Raw genomic sequence first — 22,186 nt, 5'->3', positions numbered from 1 at the left:
CACCCTTCACACCTCCCTATAATGCCTGGACTTCAGTGTCCGGCTGTACTATTGGAGAGCGCTTGTATTCGTAGGCGGTTTCGTGTGTATTTACTGGTGCGTATTCGAGTGAGCTTCTGCAGCAAAATCATTTCCCTTCAGTGTTGTTGTCACTAGGCAGGCTTTATTCATTGTGAACGTGCTGACTGTTGCGCGTGTGCCTTATATTGCGTTTCACTCTGATTTGTTTGCATGCGGCAGCAATTGATTGTGATCATAAGCGGGTGCATCTGCATCTAGAGTTATTCTGGCCATTATCATTGTTCATGTTCTAACATTCAGGCTTATCTACGTGCTTTGGAGTACAGTACCGTAGCGATAACTGACCCTGTACATTCTAAGGCCCTTGATTGCAGTATCGCTACAAATCAGGATGCATGTATAATCCAATCGTATGCGTGGGCAAATGTCGGGTGCTCCACTTACACTAATTCACACTCGGCAGTTCACTGGAATGCTGTCTCAGACCCAAACCAGAACGAACGGAGTAACAAGCTATATTTAGTCGAGTTATGACAACACTAGAGACTTTATTTCCCTCAACCATTCTAAGACTTAATGGTTCAACTCGGCCAGTCCCTGCCTTGCTTCAAGAATTGCTACGCTCTGCGTGATTCTGGTTAGTTATTGGTCTGGGTCAGTGTTCTAGTGTTCGCATCTGCACGAGGAACAAGTTGACGTTGGGTAAGAATAACATCTACTCCCCGTTGTGCCAAAGCTAAATGCACAGCGTGCAGGGGTGTTGTTTCACCCACTGCGTTCCCTTGTTCCTGCGCAGGTATGTGTCAGTGAGGTGTAATGTTGCTGTCTGAAGTTGATTGCTGGCAGCATTATATTTAGACAGCTGGCGTGTAACTCTTGAGCTCTCGTAACATCAGAACCTCTGTGCACTGGTTCGCTTACCTCTCCCAAATGCACGAATAATGCAGTACTCAGCCACCGTCTACCTATAAAATCATTTGTAAATACCTTTTTGTAGAAATACTGTCACTTTATCACCGAGTGTTATTCACTGTCGAGGCTCACTTTAACCGCTGAAGGTGCTGTCCTGCACTAACTATCGCATCGCTAAACTCTGAACGCATTGAGTTGATAAGTCAAGACCATGGAGGCCTGTTCTAATGGCTTTTCATTGTATCTTTCTAATTTAGTGACTAACAGTTGTTGCTGGACTCTGCTCAGTATTGCCAGAACGCTAATGATCACTAAAGCCACTAGGGAGTCACAAACGCTGAAGATCTTGCTCTTATCTCTCTTTGGTGACGCGGGGGGTGTCCAGAAAGCTGGGGGCCAGTTAGGATGTGCGGGTAGCCCCCAGACCTTACCGTCCAACCATTGGCTGCTGTGCGCTCCTCAGCAGTTGCCTTCAAGCCCGCCTCCCTTCTCTTCTTCTCATACTTGCTCCCCCGCACACTCTTCCTACCTCAACGAAGAGTACCGCAGCTGCATTAGTTTCTTTAAAGGCTCAAAAGGCCCTACTATAGTTATTGGTAAATACGAGGATGTCTTCTGTTGCTAATGTTGAAGATGGAGACGTGCACTGGCATTTGTGATGCGTCACCATGTAGCTGTTCATCCTTAGTTCAGTGATGCTCCTTTGCACGTCAATGCTTAATTAGACCAATGCTTTGTGTTTACACTGCTTCTGGACCAGGGCTTTCCAACAAGGGGTACACATACTCGCCATATGCTCGTACATTCGTAATTTGGTTTAATTTAAATGCCTTATAAAATTTATATTCACCCATACACTTATGAAAATATTGAACGGTAATCTTCAAGGCAATACAACATCGAATAATTTCTTCGTTATGTTATCTTATGCCGAGGTTCGTCTATGCTATCCCGGAATAAGCAATACTATAAAACTGTTCATCCTAGATCTCTGCCCGAACGAGTACGTCTTACACTGGTGCGATTGACCAGAGGCGTCGTAGATAAGCTACAAATTATCAAGTGTACAGTTTCATCTTAATTCCATGTCACGTGATATTTGGTAACTAACAATACCTCTGTGAAATACAACTCTTCGCGGTGTATTGCCTCTAAATTGTTTAAAAAAATAAACAAAGTTTCCCGAAGTTAACTCCGTGGACCCTTGTAGTGGATTAATAAGAAATGCAGGTTCAGTTTCGGAGCTTCTTTTAATTAACCTTCTGTCATCTTCTATCCCCCCACCTCGGCAACGTTAACGCCCTTGAGTTTTGATAGCACGCAGCATCATAATAACCTAAATTTTATCTGTAAACTTCCAAAATAACATTTCTAAACTTCCAATCTAATTCCTCCTCTCGGGGAAATGAAGAGAAGAAACTTGTTCATGAAAATAAAAGGACGCATGAAGACACACCTTTAAATGGCATACACGAGAGAATGAAAACATCCTAAATGAAACAACAGACCATCAAGACTTGCTAGAGGATATATGGGAGCAAATAGTTGGGAGTCCCTGTTCCAGACTAACTTTCCTTGAAGCTATAAACTCCTGACCAGACCTTAGTCAAATTAGTGTATATGCTACATTGGACGAGTTGTGTGCAATACTTGATAACGATCCTTCAGTTACATGCAATGCCCGTTAACAAACCTATAGCAGTATACTTTACTTTAAAACTCCTTTATCTATTAAATTAAAGTTTGTGGTGAATTAGAGATCTCGTTGAAGTTCAGTTATTTTTTTCTGTTCCAGGGTTAGGAGACACCTTTCATTTCGATTAATTTTCATAAGGTCGTATCTGTCCCTATGACAAGCTTGCAACTTCACATGTAATTTATTTTTTCCAAGCCCTCTGGTCCTCTGCGTTTTGGCAGTAAGCCTAGTGCTCTTAAGTCATAGATCGATCAAAACAACTGTAATTATCATTAGATGAAAACAGCCATGGATATCGTTTCATGAAAACAGCGGCTTCTAGAAGGTAGTTATTTCGCAGTATTGTTTGCCTCTGTTTTTACGCCAACTCTACTTGGCCTAAATATGCTGAAGAAGCTGAGTTTAGTGCGTTCAGTGCTTGAGTGGAAGAGGCGTCGAGCGCCAGCAGGTTCTGGTGGTACGAGCCGGTGCTGTTGCTGCCAGCTTTCTCTCTAGGACCCTGGGGTTTTGATGTGACTGATACCTTCGATGGTTCAATAAAGTGGTAGTCAAATAGTTCTAAGGTTCCACAAGTTAGAGGACACATCGTTAATGTCGTACGGTATTATGCTGATAACGATACCACCATCAATGGTACCTGAGCCGGAGTTACAAGGAATTTGTGGAATTTGACTGAGGCTCGCGGTCCCTCGTTCTAGCTGAACGGCGTAGTGTGCGTGTCGCCTACGAGTGGGGGCGCCGCCTCTCGGGGCGCTGTGAAGCGAGGCGGCAGCGAACGTGGCGACAACCTCCGCCGGTGCAGGAGCCAAGGTACCCGAGCCAGGCTGGTGCGCGCACTAACGACCACCCCATCTTCGAGCACCATGTCTGCGGGCGGTTTTGCGTGTTCCGGTCTTTCCATCTCTCCTCCTGAAGACACGTCGCTAAGCCCACCTCGCAGTCCCGGAGGTCCCAGGTCCCCGAACGTGGGGTCTGGTGGGGTTGCAGTGTTTGGTGGAGGTGGTGGTGCTATTTGGGGCGGGTCAGGCCACGGCGGGAGTGGTGGTGGGTCAAACTTCCGGAACATGCTGTCCTTCTCTAGCACTCTACTCCTACCGGCACAACTACCCAAATTCTGGTATAGCAGCGTCACCTACTGCATCATCATTCAGTAGACGACCATAATAGATCTACTACTCTTGGTAGACTATAGCTCAATCTATCAATATCTATTTCCCTATCTCATGTGTAGTGACCGAGATTGTTGTGGACTCTTTGAAAGAAATGGAGTAATAGCGAGATGTGTTGCCTCTTGACTTTCCAATTGCAACTTCGACCTTTTTGTTGGCCTTTGTTGTGAGTTGTAAACAGCAGAAATTGGCAATCGTGCTACTTCACTTTCTACCTACAGCTCTATATCTGCTCAATGTTTTTTTTTAACTAGAAAATTTCGAAACGTGCTGCTTTAGGTGACGTTCCTATTCTGAATTATTTCAAGTCTAACGATTGTTATAAATGAATTAAAATTTACTTTCCGCCCCCTTTCATCTCCTAACTTGAGTGTTCGGTTAGATGAATTGTGCAAGTCGCTGTACTTACGCTCCATTGCACTTCTTCTATTGTAAATTTCTCGTCTGCGAGGAGTCTGGTGACGTGCTAAAAAAATTACCTGCCAATAAAGTAAACCTCGCTGACTAGGTTCGAATCATAAGTAATATTTTTTAGAATCAGCTCCTCTTATAAAGGGAAGCCCTAATTAAATAACATCTGCTTAACAACTAATCCGCTTAGAGGTGATGACCGATATTAACAGCTTATAAACAGCTCCCCTAATAAGAAACAGCCGCTTCTATGTAAGAGTTTTGCAAGGGTTTTGACCAAGGGTACCAATTGGATCCTACTGGTAGCAACAGGATACTTGTAAGCAATGTTGGGAGATCAGCTGTTGGTTTCAAATTTCACTCTTAATCTAGCCTTGCAGCCAACGTTCAGCATAAACATGCACAGCTACACTTGGCTTCAGAGCTATGATGACGCAAACCACGATAGAAACACCGCAAGCCAAACCAGTTCCGCAACGGCTCAGTCATGTGCCGAATGTCCACAGACACCGCTCCAGCCAGTATAGTCTTCACAGAGGCTACACTCCAGCATGCTCCTACCTCCACACCTGCCCCGTCTTTCCACCTTGCGGCGGCCAGTGCTCCGCCCCAGCCCCTCTACTCCACTTGCCCCCGTTCTCCTCCTTGTTGCAAGCCATGAGGTTAGGTTAGTTTGGATGGAGAGGCGGGGTAAGTGGGTAATGCTGGGGTAATGCTGTGATGCAGCCTTCGTGAAGATTATACTTTCTGAAGCAGTAGGTGCGGTCATATGGCGTCCGTGGCTCTAATCACTTGACCTCATAGGCTTCGCTATTCAGCAACATGCTTGCGCACGAGGATTATAATATTGATGGTATAGGTCAATGCTGGCCACTAACATGCATCCCCAACCAGAAAATTAGAAGCAAAAACGATTCAATTAGGAAATCTGCTGGTTGACTATTTCCATCAATTGAATTCACTATTCAGAACAGCAAGTATCGGCGGGAGCTTGAGTCAAATCGTCGACGTGCGCTGAATGCTCTTCAAATTTCTTAACAAAACTAGCTTACATTTTGTTACAAAGTCTGGTCGTTTCAGCAGAACTTGTATTTTATAGTTCGTTATATTAGCAAATTTTTTAAATACCGAGTAACTGCATCCATCACCAAACTCCTCGGCTGCGACCATTGGTCGCCTTGTACGTACAGCGGAACACCACCGCGCTCGTCCTGTGCCTCTGAACACTCAAAACTTCCAAGCGTTGCCCAATATTCTTTATGGCCTCTTGCACTTCATTGTCCAGTACTGTTCATTGTTCACTGCTCTTCATTGCGAGCTCGTTGCATAATACTCATTGTGGAATTTGGGTTGGGAGCTGTTTTGAGTGTTCTCAGCTTCAGGTACTCACTTGTGCTGTGAAGCCCACCTCCTCTTTGTGATTTGTACATACAGCTACTTAACTCTCTAAAAAACATAATTATATCAAACTCTCCACTTAACAACATACTTATGTCTAAATCTCCTTTTATCAACCTACTTGTACCTAAATCTCCACTTAACTCTAAATAATCTTCCGACTTTTATCAATCGGCGCGTACGTTCACGTGGGAAACACGATGCTTTCTCAAAGAGGTTGATTGAGGATTACAGCCACTAGGTACAAGCTGACAATGGGGAGAGGAGGTAGTGGAATCTAAGTTTTATTCCGCTTATAATGTGTTCTGGACGACTCCGCTCACGGCCACGTTGGTGCGCCTCATACAAATTACCCTCCCATTGAGCCTGAGCCGCCCAGGCCAAAGCAGTGATTGCGAGCATCGCTGTCTAGAGCGCAAAGCTTGAGGCTACTAAAGTGTTCATTGAGATTACAGTTTAGTGTTAGTATACAGCTTGGCGCATGCTTTTCCATAACTCAACTCGTCACTGCTTCTCAACATCTCCCTGTACACCGTTTCGCTCTCAGGCATCGCTCGCGCGCGAACTTTGGGCGGCAAAATAGTACGTATTTGTGTTTGAATTCATTGCGGTAATTTTTCTTTGGATTGAATAATTAATAATGAAGAAAGTCATAATTTATATTGATAAATTACATGAAACGTTTAGTTTTCTCTTTTATTTATGCGTATGCTATATACGAGTCCAAGTTCTATACCGGCTTTTTCTCGTGAAGGAAAGTGAGCCAAATAACAGAACCCCTGGTGTGGCCCGTACCCTCCCCCAGTGCGTTGCTGAATCACCCACGTTAGTTTATAGTCCCGACCCCAAAACTTGGGTACCTAGCCAAGATACCCCGCCCGCTACCCAATGAGTGTCTAACCCATTAGGAGTCGCCGTCGCTGCCCTAACCTCAAAACATCTTCCCGATTTCCTCCCTTTCCCTCTGTGTCTGTGTGCTGTCCTTTGTGTCAGTGTGCCGCCCATTGTGTTCGTGTACTGCCTAATCTATTCTTAAACCGATATCCGCGAGTAAAAAGCGACTAAACGTCTTCTCGACAAGAATTTTCGGTCTACATCATGAGAGTAACCGCAGTTGCAGCGCTTCACCGTGATTGGTTGAAGCATTTTCGTCTAAATACAACAAAAGAATAATTCAGCTAATCATTACATCAGTTAAAACTGCCAGCTATATGACTGCAACCTTATTGTAAACACATCATTTACCACTACCGTGTTCTACATCATAATCAGGGTTCAGCCAAGCACATTACTAACGCTGCAACTGCGTGATAGGCAGGCGTTAACTCGTTATGTTTGTTCCTCTTACATTCTCGTTCGCATTGTTTTGGCCAAATGATGCTTTATCTTGCTTCGCTAAGTTTTGCTTTCTTGATATTTCCATTTTGCCATAGTTTTTTGGAAAGGTCATGTTTACCTTAAAAGAGGTAGTTTTTCAAGTAAAAAATTTCCGTATTTATTGTGAATAGTGTATGAAGGACAAGAATTTGTGTGTTTTTTCCCTTTCCCCTAGTCCTTTTCCGTGTGAGCAAACCTGTTGTTTGACTCGAAACAAATTATTGAAACGGTTATTGAAAGGAATCTATTTTATCTCGGTACGAAGATCATATTGACGGGATGCTCGGAACCAACGGTGACATCGATTCAGTCAGATCCCACCGGTTTGTGAAAGCAAAAAATAAATTAAGTATGAAAATAATCATGCGAACACCTTTATTGATTTCTAGAAAAAAAAGAGCTCGAGAGCAAAGCTCGAGTCGCTACTTGAATGGTTTGCAAGCTGGGGCAAATTTGAGATATAATTTAATAAAGATTTGATTAAAGTGCGACCAATATAGAAAAATACTGCACAAAGTATTAAGGAAATGAGTAACATGATAATTGTAGCTTGAAAACGTTGGTTTCAAGTTGTTAACTGTGAGGATCGTTTCTATGTTGAGTTGCCGTGTTGGCCGCAGTGTGACTAGCTACGTAAGCCTCAACTCATCACAGTAATGTAAATAAACTAACATAACCTCTAATTCAAAACTAGGCAAGTCTCTACAACTATTCTTAAATGTGATACCCTAGAGTGGTTGCAAGTACCCTAGCCCTTCAATACTCATTTGCCCCGAAACTCCTCCATAGTTGCTGCAAAATGCAGTCAATACGACCGTTTTCAACTAGCTTTTCCAGTAGTGCTACGACTTCGAAAGTCTGCCTAAAGTTCCGATAATCAAGTCATGGAAGATCGTCCATGTATTGGCGGGTGCTATCCATTACGTTGAATCCATCTTTATGGATTTGAATTTTTTTCTTTGAATTGCTCATTTATTCACATATTTTAATGTATTTTTTAGCTTTTATGAACTGAGTTGCGTGCTGCCGTGACTGCGCAATACATTTAGTTTGCTCATACCTGGCTTGGGTTGCGAATTCCTGGCTTCTGTTACTGCTTTTGCGTGTATACATCATTTAATTAAGGAACATTGTCATTTGCATGGTCAGTAACAACCTTGCTCCTTGCACGCCTAATCCAATCTTTGATCTCATCACTTGCCATCACCAGGCGTTCTTTAAACAACTGTTCTCTAAAGTAATAGTCTTACCTTACATTTGTCGTTTTCAGTGTTGCTAACCAAAAAAAATTTACACACGCCTCAGCGTGTAAATTTTGGAGTCGCCAAACGCTAATGAGGCTAATTTCTTCAATTTTGTTTGTGGGGTGGTTGCTGCACCGCTGTGATGGCTCGCGTGTGGTCAGAGTGAGAAATAACGCTTCTTCACAGTTTATATTAACATAAATGCTTGTTGCATGGACTCCCTCCCTCCTCTGCTAGCTGTGCGAATAACAACTATTTTATTCATCTTGTAAATTCATTTATGACTTTTTATGTTGATACTTGTTAGGATTGGTAATAGCCTGACTAGTTGTGCACCATCAACGGCTGAGTCTCTTGGGCTACTCTCATCTTGACACCACCAAGGCCGTTGTTCTAGTACACTTTATCGCAACATTTTCTGCTCTCCTGGCTCACATCTATTCCTCGTAATTTTGTTTTTACCTCTTCATGAGATCAAAAGCGACGCCTAATAACCATAAGACGCCATGCAGTGACAAACATTCTGTTGCTGAACCTGAGTCCCCGAAATACATGCATGGCGGTTGGTCAAATCTTGTTAAAGTACCAAGCGCATCATTTATTTTGATTAATGATGAAGCCACAACATCCGACGCTATAGTGTTGAATGACATACCCAGAAGATGAATCAAGTCTGAAGCCCTTTCATATGTGCAATCTTTTAAACCATGTTGAGCCACTCATCTCGCTCGTCTCCGTTCTTAACGCCCATTTGAGCTGAGACGAGTCTATTCTGTTATGAGCTTCCGATTCGAGCTTAGCAAAGTTTTTCTTGATTTTGATGAGGCCAGGTAAGGCTGTGGGCTACTATTGGTCGCTTGTTTCCCTCCTATTCCCCCACTGTCCCCAACACTCTTACGTGCATGGATCCTCCTCTGCTTCATTATTTGCATGATCCTCATCTTCCTCATTACCTTACACACACTCGCCTGCATGGCTGTCACCTTCTATGTGGGTATGCTACTACCGCACGTATCATAGATACAATACTTAGCCCTTCTAGTCAGCACTAAGATGAAGCTAATCGTTCATGTGATTTATGGAGTTGCAATCTTAATGCAACAGTTAACATTTCTGAAATTCCTTGCTTTGAACTGCTAACGTAAATGGATTCGTTCTGTCCTTTTATAACATGTTGTGTTTGCTCAGCTCAACTGTACAGACAACCAATCTCTCTACTGTATTATGGAATATATATTATTGTTATACTCGAACTATTACAATGTTGGAAATATTTTGTATTATTTGACGCAAGTTTAAACAAGCTCTATATCATATTTCGGTGTTCTTCATGCGTTATCTTCATCTAATTGGCATGTTCTTTCCCCTCGTGGACCAAAACTTACGCGTCTTTTGATGTTACTTGATCGTCATCGCCCCACCGATGAAATAAACGATGTTGTTCTCGACCACGCCGTTCCCCGAATCCTGTCTGCTGGTTCGTCATCTTCGAACTCGCGTTTCCTCGAATCCTGTCTGCTGGTTCTTCGTTACGACCACGCGGTTCCCCGAACCCTGTCTGCCGGTTCGTCGTCTTCGAACTCGTGTTTCCTCGAATCCTGTCTGCTGGTTCTTCGTTACGACCATGTGATTCCTCGAATCTTGTCTGCTTGTTCGCCGTCACAATCAACAGACAAGTTAGACGGCTCGTTTAGTCGGTCGCGGTCCTCCAGTATAAGTAGCCTTGAGAACATCAGCAGTGAGGCCATCCAGTGTCTTACCTTCGCTGACTCCTACGTCAAGAAAAACGGTTAGTGCCTTTCAAATATACGACAAAAATTGTAACGACTAATTTTAATAACGTGTACGATGAGAACGTACAACGTATTTTCACCATCAAGTCAAAACTGAACATTTCAATCAAAAATCCAAATATCGTGGGATGATCATGCAGCGAAAGCTACTTACTATGTCGTCGTGACCACGAGTGTTCTTTAGAATTCAATAGTATTGCCCAGTTACGAGATGCGAGATGGACTTAGGTATCAGTAATAGCAGGTTAATACGAAACGGTAATATTAAATCTATACTGATGACTAACTCTCTTGGTTGTCGAGACAAACTGATGATGAGAACAATCAAATTCTTATTTATTACTATTTTTAACAAAACCAAAGTGTTTGTTTATTGTGTTTTAAGATTCCCCCAAATTTCTACACGTTGCAGATGCCCAAATGTTGCCAACACTGTGGGTCGGCACCAGCCTAGGTTCTGTCATCCAAGTGATCGTGTCCATACCCAGCGCTGAAACCAGGCTTACCAACCCCGTCTCTGTCTTCCCTAGTGGTGAGTGCCTACCAGGCTTACCTACTCCGTCCCTGTCTTCCCTAGTGGTGAGTGCCTACCAGGCTTACCAACCCCGTTTCTGTCTTCCCTAGTGGTGAGAGCCTACCAGGCTTACCAACCCCGTCTCTGTCTTCCCTAGTGGTGATTGCCTACCTGGCTAAAGGTGCTTATACACGGGGCGAATAGTTGCGTCTACTACAGTTTTGCAGGCTGAGAGCCTATACACGAGGAGAGTGTTTTCAGTACAGTGCGCCAGCGCCGCCAGTGCGACGTTGGGAGTTGTCGAGTAAAGGTGTGTGCATGGCGGAGGCATGCGAGAGCTCTGAAACTGTGCGCTCTAAGTGGGCAAGAGAGAGAGCGACGCAGCTGCGCATGCTAAACGGCCGAGGCGGTACTGGCCCACTGGGCGCACTCGAGAGTCGCGACGCGACTACTTCAAAACAACTCGAGCTGCTCTGCGTGCAATGCACCAGCTAGTTGCCTCTGAACACGTCAATCATCACAAATTTTAGTTGCATTAGACTATTCGCCTCTTGTATAAGCACCTTTACCAACCCTGTCTCTGTCTTCCCTAGTGGTGAGTGCCTGTCAGGCTTACCATTTACCAATCTCAATACCCTTAGTATTTGTTTCGGACGCAGCAGTACCAGGCCACGATAGATCACCGCCTCTGACTATCGCGCATCCGCCCTCATTTGCCCAGTTAAAATTTAGGGCAGGGAATAGAGCAGGCCGTCGCCGGCTGCAGAGCCGGCGTAGAGACGCGACAGAGCAGCGATAGAGCAGAAATGTCCGCTTTAGAGACGATATCGCCAGCCGCGTATCAGCGCTAATTAGCTTCTGAGTACCTGCCCAGGTGTGCTCTGTCCTGCCGTCACGCAGCCCTTACTGAGCACCGCCTGCTCAAACCTGCCCAACGCCTGCTCTGGGGCGGCTCTGGCAGTGTACGCGGCAGTTACGCGTCACCGTTTGTCAACAACGATTAAAAAAAATCTGTTCCTTCTCTCTTGCAATGACAGGTGGTTTTGACATTGGTTATTGACATTCTCATCGTATTGACATTAGCAACGTAATTTAGAATTGAACAAATTCATTTATCGAGGAAATATACACATCAAATTACTCACCGCTATGAACTATCTGCAAACGTCGACTGAAGCTCCGGGATTCGAACTCAGGTTCTCCGCGTCGTAGTTCAAGCCTGTACCAGTTGACCGCGCGGACACCTTACCAGCCTAGGCTCTATGAACTACTTAACTATAATACTGAACAAATGACTCGCCATGATCGGGGAATAGCTATATTTGTGGTTGAACTTGATAGATATTATTCATAATTCACTAATTTTAAAACATCAACAAAGTAGCCATTCGTATGATCCCGTCAGTTAGATGTAAGTGAGTATTAGAGCTAAATTTGTTTAGTAATTTATCTTATTGCATTAGCTTCATATCATGCGATAGGTAGATAGGAAAATTAACAACGTACGCAAATCATTAGTCAACTGAAATCGCAAGTTCTCCAATAGTTTTAATGCAAAGAAAGCGCCAAATAAATTCACCAAATCTTCAATGAAAACGTTTCGGAGACCTCGGTATTTTCTTTGCTCTAACATTTACTGCTATTAACGCGTTTCCTGTATATCCATGTTAGAAAACTTTCTCATGATAAACTGATTGAGATCTCGCTTTAGCAAAGCATGAATGACCTTCAACGTTTCTGTTAGAGTGTTAAAACTGGAAGAGCATATAAAATTCTTACGTAATTCGAAGTATTGAAATACTGACGTGAAATAAATATCACAAATGGCACCGGAAATTGGCCCAAAATATCGTGCTATGCGAATGAACTAGATGGAGGATGAAGTTCATTCTCTCGTCACTGTTTCCAACCCCTACCCCTCCTCCCTCTCTCAAAACCCCCCCATTCACGGCCTGCTAGCTGCTCTGCACAGCTCCCTGCCGGACAATCCCAAGTACCAGCGCTAAAACAGCGCAGAGTTCCGGCCCTACCCAGATGCTAGAATTTTGTCTCTATATCAGCCATGGCGCAGCGCAGTTTTAGGGATAGATGGCCGGTTATTGTTTCACGGCTCCATCCTGCTAAAGCGCGACCAGCCCGGCTAAACCCGGCGCCGGTCTCGGCTCAAAATTTTAACTGGGTGGGCCAGCTGATCTGTCTCTGTTTTCCCTAGGGGTGAGTATTACCATCGTACAGGTACCACATTACCGGTGTTGCCATCCTGCATGCTCCATTTTACTGGTGTTGCCATCGTGCAGGTACCACATTGCCGGTTGTGCCATCCTGCAGGTACCACATTGCCGATGGTGCCATCCTGCAGGTACCACATTGCCGGTGGTGCCATCCTGCAGGTACCACATTGCCGGTGGTGCCATCCTGCAGGTACCACATTACCAGTGTTGCCATCTTGCAGGTACCATATTCCGGCTGAAGGGTTCTATCCTGGCGATGTGCTTCCTGGACGCCAGCGGCGCCCTTATCAGGAGCAGCTTCGAGTCTTGGCGGGACGCGCAGCGGGACAAACGGGACCGTGAGTGGGGAAACTGACTTTATTCGGTCAATCACAATTTGTTGGGTTAAGCTCAACTTGGTGGGTCAATCCCAACTTAGTGGCTCCTGCATTCATCCTCAACTTTATTCACCTCTTACATTTTATCTATCGCCGAAACCCAAATTTCTTGTGCAGGAACTCCCACAAAGAGCACCAGCACCCCCACCTGTGGAAGCAGTGGGGGCAGCGGCACACCCAACAATAGACTCTCCCCCACGAACTCTGGGGGAGGGGGCAGCACAGAGCAGCACCTCGTGTCCCCCACAGAGCGGCAGTTTATCGTCTTCTGTTCTGAGAAGGTCGCTAGAGTGGTTGAGCTGCCATCCCAGAGCTGCGTATACAAGCAGATCATCACCGAGGTCTCCTTCGTCGTCAAGGCTGAAATCATCCAAATGAAAGGTGATGGTCGCTGCTAATGGATCCATGTAATGGTCACTGTTAATAGGCCCATGTACTGGTCACTGTTAATGGGTCCATGTACTGGTCACTGTTAATGGATCAATGTACGGTAATGATCCTCGATAATGTTATTGTTAATGGGTTGATGATGGTCCCTGTGCCCGAACAGATGCGGTGTGCCTGGTCTGCTATATCGCCACAGGCCACATAGCCATCTTCAACCTGCCGAGCTTGCGGCAACTCACCTACGTAGACTTCTTACCATTAGTGGACCTCAGGTAAATTACTTCTATTGCTATTGTTCCATTATAATTCTGTCCACTTACTTTTCATCACTTTATGCATTGGACTTAATGGGAAGACTCCGCCATGCGGCTTGTCATCTTCAATTTCCCATTAGGTAACGCTTCTCGCATCAAATCAACTTCGTTCTAACATAGTACTCAATAAAGTAGTTCAGAACCCTAAAAATACCCCAACCTTGCTGCGATCAACCTCATGCCCTGCGACTAAACCAGTGGTCGTTGCAGTGCCGTTCTCACCTTAGCGCGCAATGTGAGTCAGCAATCGTATTTCCGAGTAAGCAAAGGTCAAATTATTACTGAACAAAAGTTCAGCCCCTGCAGTAATAGTAACGTTCATAATCACTGAACCTGTCATCTTGTGGAAAAAGTTAACCGTCCGCATCTTTGTAGCTCTCTGACCTCTCCACCCTCTCAACCGTTGATAAATCGAGAATAATTTGGCCCTTCAAGTCCAACTACTTGATTATCTTCAATGAGAAGCCAATTACGAGAAGATGACCGACTTTTCTACTCTGAGAGACTTCTGATCGTTTATTTTGAGACATTAACCGTCGCATTGTTCATGTTGTGCTGTTCCCCGAAGTCATGGAGGTCGCTGCCTTGAATATTTTGACCTAAAGGTGCGAGTAGCGATGCATTCAAGATGGTAAGGATCTTTCAGTTGGTGTATGAACTTGAGGGCTGTGCTGCTGCAGCTTCGAGGAGATCTTTGCTTAGCTTGCATGCTGTAAGATTGTAGCGCGACAGCCGTGGTCACAAGCAGCTGCTGCCTACTGCGCTCATGTTACACGCACCATGATTGATCGAGGAGCTGAAGCGAGTCGCAGGACTTCCAGGCAATCATGAGGCTTGTGGCAGCAGCGCGGGTACAGCGCTCCGTCACAAGCTCCTTGATTGGTCGAGGAGCTGAAGCGAGTCGTAGGACTTCCAGCCAATCATGAGGCTTGTGGCAGCAGCGCGGGTACAGCGCTCCGTCACAAGCTCCTTGATTGGTCGAGGAGCTGAAGCGAGTCATAGGACTTCCAGCCAATCATGAGGCTTGTGGCAGCAGCGCGGGTACAGCGCTCCGTCACAAGCTCCATGATTGGTCGAGGAGCTGAAGCGAGTCGTAGGACTTCCAGCCAATCATGAGGCTTGTGGCAGCAGCGCGAGTACAGCGCTCCGTCACAAGCTCTATGATTGGTCGAGGAGCTGAAGCGAGTCGTAGGACTGCCAGCCAATCATGGGACGTGTTGCAGCAGCGAAAGTACAGCGCTCTGCGCCCAGGACTGATGCTCGTCTCTGTAGTGGACTGCACCGCTCGCGCTCCTCTTGCATTCATGCTCTGCACTAATTTCTCTCTCTCTTGCCGTCCTAGGTTTGACGATTATTATGTGCATAGTAATTAGTTTATAAATATCTTCCATATCTATAAAAATCGCCTCAAACTCTCTACCGTTTATAGGTTCAAATCAAGGGCTCTGTGGTTCACAAATGGTCTATATATTCTTCATCACTTTTGATATTCAGCGCTGATATTTGCTTTTTATTCTCGTGTTTCTCTTGAAGTTATTAATTGGTGTTTGTAAATCAATGCTTCATGTTATACTAATAATCAATTCGAGGTGCTGGTCTTCTCTTTAATGTCGTGCTTTGCTTTAGTATGCCAGCTGCTGCTTGTGTATGCAGTTAATTCAAGATTGTGGATTTACATTTTGGGTGATGAACTATAAGCGAATTGAGGGCGTCGTAGCTGGCGCAATGTGGTACTAATTTTCTAATAAGCATGAAGAAACCGTGGAAGTTAGAAGCTCGAGTGCCTGTAACCTTATTGTGTAAAGTTAAGCTTTGTACATACAAAACAAAACAGTGAAGTGATGGTGTGATCTGATGCTATGTTGCGGGAGTATCGTGTGTCGTGGCTAATATTCGTCAATTTCATCTTAGTTTCCAGACGAGGAAGCAAGGCAATGTTGTTGACCCAATGCTCTCGATTTGGGGCCAGCAAATGTTCGTGTGTGAAGACACTAACCAGTAAGTTGCTGTCACGTTCAGTTGCGGTGCTCTTGCCTGCATCCCGAGACGCTTCTTGTGCAGACCGCAAGTCGTGGCGTCTCTCGCTGTCTTTTGAGAGGCACCAAAACAATAGCTTCCTGCTGTGGTCCACGTCACATTACTAGCAATACTTTCTATTCCTATAATTGTCCATATATATAATGGCTCATATGGACAATTACGGGCGTTGCTGGACACCACTAGATCACTTTTATATTTTATATTAATTTGCTTCTAGTTAATGGCCAGAAATCAAATGAATAGGCGTGTAAAAATAATTCATGTAAAATTTACGTTTAGTTGAAATTATGGCCCGTAGTTCATTGTCAGGAGGCATTGTGCGGTCCAGTGTGGCACCAAGCCAAGGCACCACAGCAGCAAACTATTGTCACGTCCACCAAGCCGACTTGTGGAAACCTCCATGAGGATATCGTGACGACACCCCCAACCCAGCACGTGTTCTCTAAGCATTTGTTGTTATATACCTCACTTGTTCTATACCTCATTCGTATACCTCACTTGTTATGTGTTGCTTGCACGTGTCGTAAGCATGGCTTGTACTCATCACTTTCCCCCATGTGAACTATAACATGAATAAAATTTATTGGCCGTCTATTAATGTATAATTATACCCTCCGAAAGAACACCTAGATTCGCAATCGCCGACGTGGTAAAGCGATATTTCAACTTGTCTTGTTGTTCATCAACTGTATTTTTTCTTCATACCTTCATTTTCAATGAAATTATCATTCCAAAAAATGACGTTGCCATCTCTTCTACCTGATTAACTTGAGACCCAAATTGGCCACTTTGGCCTTAACGTGCCACGCGTGTAACCCGGCATGCACGGTCTTTTTATTGTTCTTCATCCCGGCGTCGAGGTGTGCGCCTCGCGCATCCAGTCCCCACGAGTCCGGTGGCCATGCTTAGCGATCTTTGTTAATTGTATTTTGTAGCTTATTACTTTGTGTGTTGCGTGTTGTGGCTGAAGTTCGCTGCGTACTGCAGTTGGCTGCGTACTGCAGTTGGCTGCGTACTGCAGTTGGCTGCGTACTGCAGTTGGCTGCGTACTGCAGTTGGCTGCGTACTGCAGTTTGCTGCATTAACGTACCATAGTTCTGCATGGTAGAGAAAGGTAGAAAATTAGCGTACTGTAGTTCTGCATGGTAGAGATGGTAGAAAATTAGCGTACTGTAGATCTGCATGGTAGAGATGGTAGAAGTACCAAGTACTCAACCGTCGTGACCCCGACGTGTCACCGCCTACCATGACAGGTAACAGGGCGACCCGCCAGCCATCCCGTTTTTTATCCCCTGTGCTTCTACTTAGATTTTTGCCCTGTCGTCGATGCCGTCAACTTTAATGGAAGTTCTCTTGCCGTTTCTGAAAAATATTCTGTAAAAATGTTTCTGGTTCACTGAGAAATGACAATAATTTTTCCGGTTTTCCAGCATGGAGTTTGTTGCTGTTTTATGTCACCAGCTTCGAATAACTTGCAAACTTCCAGGAAAATGACGGTGAAACAACGTTGATTACCGTTGATTTCGTTGAAACAACGTTGATTACGAGCTGATTTCGTTGAAACAACGTTTAATCAACGTTATTTCAAGATCATATACCTGGTAGATCGAATTTTGGACATGTGCGGCGCTGTTGACGGCGTCAACATTCTATAGGCCCGTTTACACCAGGGGCAACGATATGAGCGGTGAAGCGCTTGCTGCTGCGCTTCACCGCCCACAATCGTTCACACTTAATTTCGTACGCGGTAGCAAATGATGAAGCAGAAAGATCGCTGTACTCGTCATGGCTCGCGCTCTTACCTATATACGGTATGTCGGTCGTAGAGCTGAGGGGAGGAAATGCTGCTTCCAGTAATCAACTTCATGATTTTTGCCAGTCTTGATTCTAGTCAATCCTAAAGTGCCGTATCGGTCATGTGCCCGTCTAATCATTCTCATTTTCTATAGAATCGCAGGGTTATTCCAACAGCTCTCATTTCTATTCGAATCCTTCGACTTTCACAACCCTCGCAGAAACTCGAGCGGTATCCTCTCTCGTGTGCGCTGGTTAGTCTCATGCTTCGGAACCTCTTGCGTTACTCTAAATCTTATTTCACTTTCAATCACATTTCAAGTTGCGACTTCAGCCTGCAAATTGCGAACGCATAACTTGAATTCACGATTCTTATGATACTTACGATTACCGTAAGAAGTTTTGAGCATGCAGCCTCCATACCTGCCTTGAACTGACTTGCGTCATGTGACGTAAGTAATTGTGTCGTTTAGTTTGCTCAGTGTTGATTACACGTTAATCCAGATTAAACAGTACATAAGTTTTGAAACATTCGATAAGTTATCAATTTTGCAACGCTTCGCTCATGAGTGCAGTACGTGGGGCGCACTGCACTGTTTGGGTTAGAAATTGCAAAAATTGTTTTCTGTTTTCCCCATGTTTCCATGTTTTTTCCTACGAAAACTTACGCTTCTGAACCGGACAAATTCTAGAAGTGTTCACTCGTTCCTCCGCCTCCGTAACGATGACATATTCTGTTCTCTGTAGTAGAAAGACGCGCTGCCCACCTGTTATCTGACGTTAATGTAAAGTTGACAGAGCGATTCTTAGAATAATTAACTCGTAATCAACGTTGTTTCAACGTCATTTGGCCGGTGGGTGGCCTGACCTCGCCAAGCTCTCATCCAAGGGCCCATAACAGGCCAGCTGTCCCCTGACCGGGCAGAAATTTGAATAGCTTTCATCTAAGCTGAACATGTCTCCTGTTCTTGACATCCCATTCCAGTCAGCAAGATACTTAAAGGAAAAAAAAGTGAAAATCTCTTATTTCAGCGTTATTTTTTGCACATCTTCTATGTTCTTACTCCTCCAGTATTTGTATGTGGAAGGTTATTAGATGACTGAAGCAGGTATGCCACATCTTCGAATCGAACAGGAAATGTTGCGCATCACCTAAAATTTGCGTTGTGTTTCTCAGCTTAGGAATTCAGATTCAGACCACGCTAAAGAAGTGATAACAATACTTCGAGGCTCCAGAAGACGCATCTGACTCTGAGCTACACAATAGATTCAGATATCGGAAACCCAAAAATTGTGTCGGAAATTGTGATTTAAAATTCACTTGATTTTTTGCTCGCTCACTTAACTATTAACTATTATACTTACTCGTGTTGACTACCACACTTGCCATTGGTAGTGCATATCAACCACTATGGCTGCTAGGTTGTGTTCACTTCACCATGGGTGCCAGTCTTCGTATACTCAATGTTTGCCTGCCGACACTCATTGCGCACTTGATTGATAAATAAATTTTAATTACTTGACAACTTGTTCATCAGTTTTTGATCACTGATTATTACGTCACGCAATGAGACCGGTGGTCTGCCACGCTGTAATCCTTCGAAAATGTCACACACAAACACCATCACTCGTGCATGGACATCCAGAAGGATATTCGAGTTTACCTCAAGAAAAAATCCAATCCTATAGTTTTTTTATTATTTTTAACCTTGATTTTTTAAATAAGTTTGGCAAGAACCTCTTCCGTCTCTCATTTTTCAATAATTATCATGGCTGATATTAATCCAATGTTGAATCCGTTTCTGAAACAATTATATCATATCCACTATTATGCTTTAGAATGTAAACAAATTCGCAACATTTCTAGCTGCTATACTAGTATAGGTAGGTGTATCCGTACCTTATGTCCAACCCTGCATGGTTAACCAGCGAGCCTTTCTCATATCAGGGGTATAGGCCTCTTAATATGGCTTATCTTCATTCAACTCACCCAGCTGAGTCAGACGTTGCTCATATACCACATACTCGTTCAATGCCATTTATAAGCCCACTTACCCGTGCCTTTGTTGTCCACGCTGTTATAAAGTATTACAGAGATCAAGCTTCAACACTTTATCAACAATCAAAGCTTCAACAATCAAGCTTCTAGTCTCTGGAAACTCTTATTCCCCCCACCCATTTTCAACTCTTTCAGTGGAACTTCAAATTTTGAAATTTTCGAGTTCACATTTTTCGATGTTTGCCGTATCACGAATAATTTTCCCGAATTTGAGGCAATTTCCCCAGGGCTCCCGAATTTGAAAGAATTCGGGAAAGAATTTTCCCGAATTTGAGGCAATTTCCCCTGCCGCTTCCCTGATTTCATCGTGTCTTTGGTTTCAGGATCGCGAGAACTTTTTGCTTCACGAACCACGGCCACGGCATGTACCTCTGCTCGCCCTCTGAGCTCCAGAAGTTCACATTGTCTGCGGATATTTGGTGATTATTTTACGTCCTTAATAATCATCTTGTGAATAATTTTGTGAAAGTATACATAAAATGGAAGGACGCTATGTCATTAGATGATTTAAAGAAATTAATTAAATGATTTATGTTTAAAAAATTTAATGCATAAGCTGCTTGAGTCGTCGTAGTTAACGACCTGATGGTTGTTCCGACATTAGTTAATGCAATAAATCATTTGTTAACTGAATGACCTGCTGCCTGTGTGACCTGCTGACTGTGTGACCTGCTGCCTGTGTGACCTGCTGACTGTGTGACCTGCTGCCTGTGTGACCTGCTGCCTGTGTGACCTGCTGCCTGTGTGACCTGCTGCCTGTGTGACCTGCTGCCTGTGTGACCTGTAAACTGTAAGTCTTGCCCCCCGAGCAGCAAGGACCTGCAGGAGCTGCTAGGCGACTTGTTCCTTCCCTGCGAGATGCCAGAGGCGCCGAAGCAGAGTTTCTTCAAAGGGCTCTTCGGCGGAGGCGTGTCACAGCTTGACCGGGAGGAGCTTTGTGAGTAATGCTGATAACAGTCGTGAATGATGATAACAGCTACCATTATCACCGTAATACTGATGATGGTAGCTGTGTTAATGAGTGGTACCGATGGCGAGTATCAACCCTGTGGTCAGCTGAGTAGCATCTGATGGGCTGCAGGACTTGGTGTTCAATGACAAAAAAAAACAGCAGGATCCAGGAGCAAATAACGCTTCGTCTTGTGAACGATGAACTTCGTTCACTATTAGCTGTGTTCATTTTATCTCGTGGGCATACCGAAAGCCACATCTAGCGTAGCCGCCTTGGTAACATTTATGTCGGACCTTACTTGTGCGGTAGAGACATAGCATGAGGTCAGGTCTGAGCGTCTGTGTGTCAGGTAGGCAGTCGTGTCCCGCCAGCCCTACAGTGAGGTTCATACCTTAACTCACCTCGCTCCGTTGCTCCGTTAGCGATTTTGTGCTCAAACGCTAGTTTGTGTGGCTGTGCTCATATGCTCCATCAAGCAGTGTAATGTCCATCGTGCTTGTTCTGTTATTTTTTAAACGTATCCCTTTGAAGTGCTTTGCTGAAATAAAACTAAGTTTTATACGCGTTACCGAAGTTTTAATGAACATCCCAGTGCAATTGAACTTTTTACGAGATAGTTACCGGCGTTTTGCCGTAAGGGCTCTGATCATTCTGATAAGTTTAATAGTTACGGCAGGCGTCCAGTGATAGTCTTTCATTTGTATTTTGCAGTCGGAAAAGCCGACTCATCATAATTCGTCATCAGGACCGATTTTAATTGCATTAATATTTTTCAGTCGGCGAAGCAAGCGGGAAGCCTGCGAGCTCAGTGGCTAAGCACGTGCCTGGGCCGCAGCAGCAGATGGAGGCCATGAACGCCCGCGCCGGCAACGCCACCTCCGAGATCGGCAGGGCCAAGATGGCAGCCATCGAGAGGGGCCAGCGTCTGGGCGAGCTCGACGAGAAAACTGCCAAGATGATGCACGAAGCTGAGTCATTCAGCTCTGCAGCGCGTCAGCTCATGCTCAAGTATAAGGACAAAAAGTGGTACCAGCTGTAATAAGTGGTGTCAGCTGTAAGGCTTGGTACCAGCTGTAAGGCGTGGTAGCAGCTGTGAGGTGTGGTACCAGCTGTAAGCGTGGCACCTGCTGTAAGGTGTGGTTCAAAGATGTATGGCAGGAGATGGATCGAACTTCAGGATGTAAATTCTAACCAACTGTAGCTGCGGAGGTAGAAACAACTTCAGATAATCTAGACGCCCCTAGACGGGCGCTCGAGTAACAATGTTTATCTCGAGCCGAGTCAAAGCTGCAACCTGTCGCTCTTCCTTACACCTAATTGGTTACCTTGTTTGATTGCTGTATGTTAGCCATTCTTTTTTACATGGACTGGAATATCTACTGCATTCTTACAAAAAAGACCAGCCCCCTGTTAGTTCTTTTCGTTCTTTGAACTGGTTGGTTCTTGGCGTGCTCTGAACAACTAGTTCTTGGCGTGCTATGAACAACTAGTTCTTGG

At 44.6% G+C, this 22,186-nt stretch overlaps 1 protein-coding gene across 1 annotated transcript in view; it reads left to right on the top strand.

Moving 5' to 3' along the window:
• LOC108681707 (syntaxin-binding protein 5-like) overlaps positions 1–21,781 on the top strand; it is a 33,614-nt gene extending 11,833 nt beyond the window's left edge. The window contains exons 10-18 of the mRNA XM_047884877.1: positions 9,901–10,017; positions 10,434–10,553; positions 12,988–13,104; positions 13,261–13,524; positions 13,694–13,802; positions 15,756–15,842; positions 20,061–20,156; positions 20,550–20,674; positions 21,466–21,781. Coding sequence (XP_047740833.1) covers positions 9,901–10,017; positions 10,434–10,553; positions 12,988–13,104; positions 13,261–13,524; positions 13,694–13,802; positions 15,756–15,842; positions 20,061–20,156; positions 20,550–20,674; positions 21,466–21,728 — 1,298 coding nt within the window. The 3' untranslated portion in view covers positions 21,729–21,781. The remainder of the gene's footprint in view (positions 1–9,900; positions 10,018–10,433; positions 10,554–12,987; positions 13,105–13,260; positions 13,525–13,693; positions 13,803–15,755; positions 15,843–20,060; positions 20,157–20,549; positions 20,675–21,465) is intronic.
• The last annotated feature ends 405 nt before the right edge of the window (positions 21,782–22,186 follow it).

The sequence above is a fragment of the Hyalella azteca genome, unplaced genomic scaffold, assembly GCF_000764305.2.
Source record: "Hyalella azteca isolate HAZT.00-mixed unplaced genomic scaffold, Hazt_2.0.2 contig16387, whole genome shotgun sequence".
NCBI lineage: Eukaryota > Metazoa > Arthropoda > Malacostraca > Amphipoda > Hyalellidae > Hyalella > Hyalella azteca.
The sequence above is the reverse complement of the archived record's forward strand: the minus strand, read 5'-3'. Positions and strand labels throughout refer to the sequence as shown.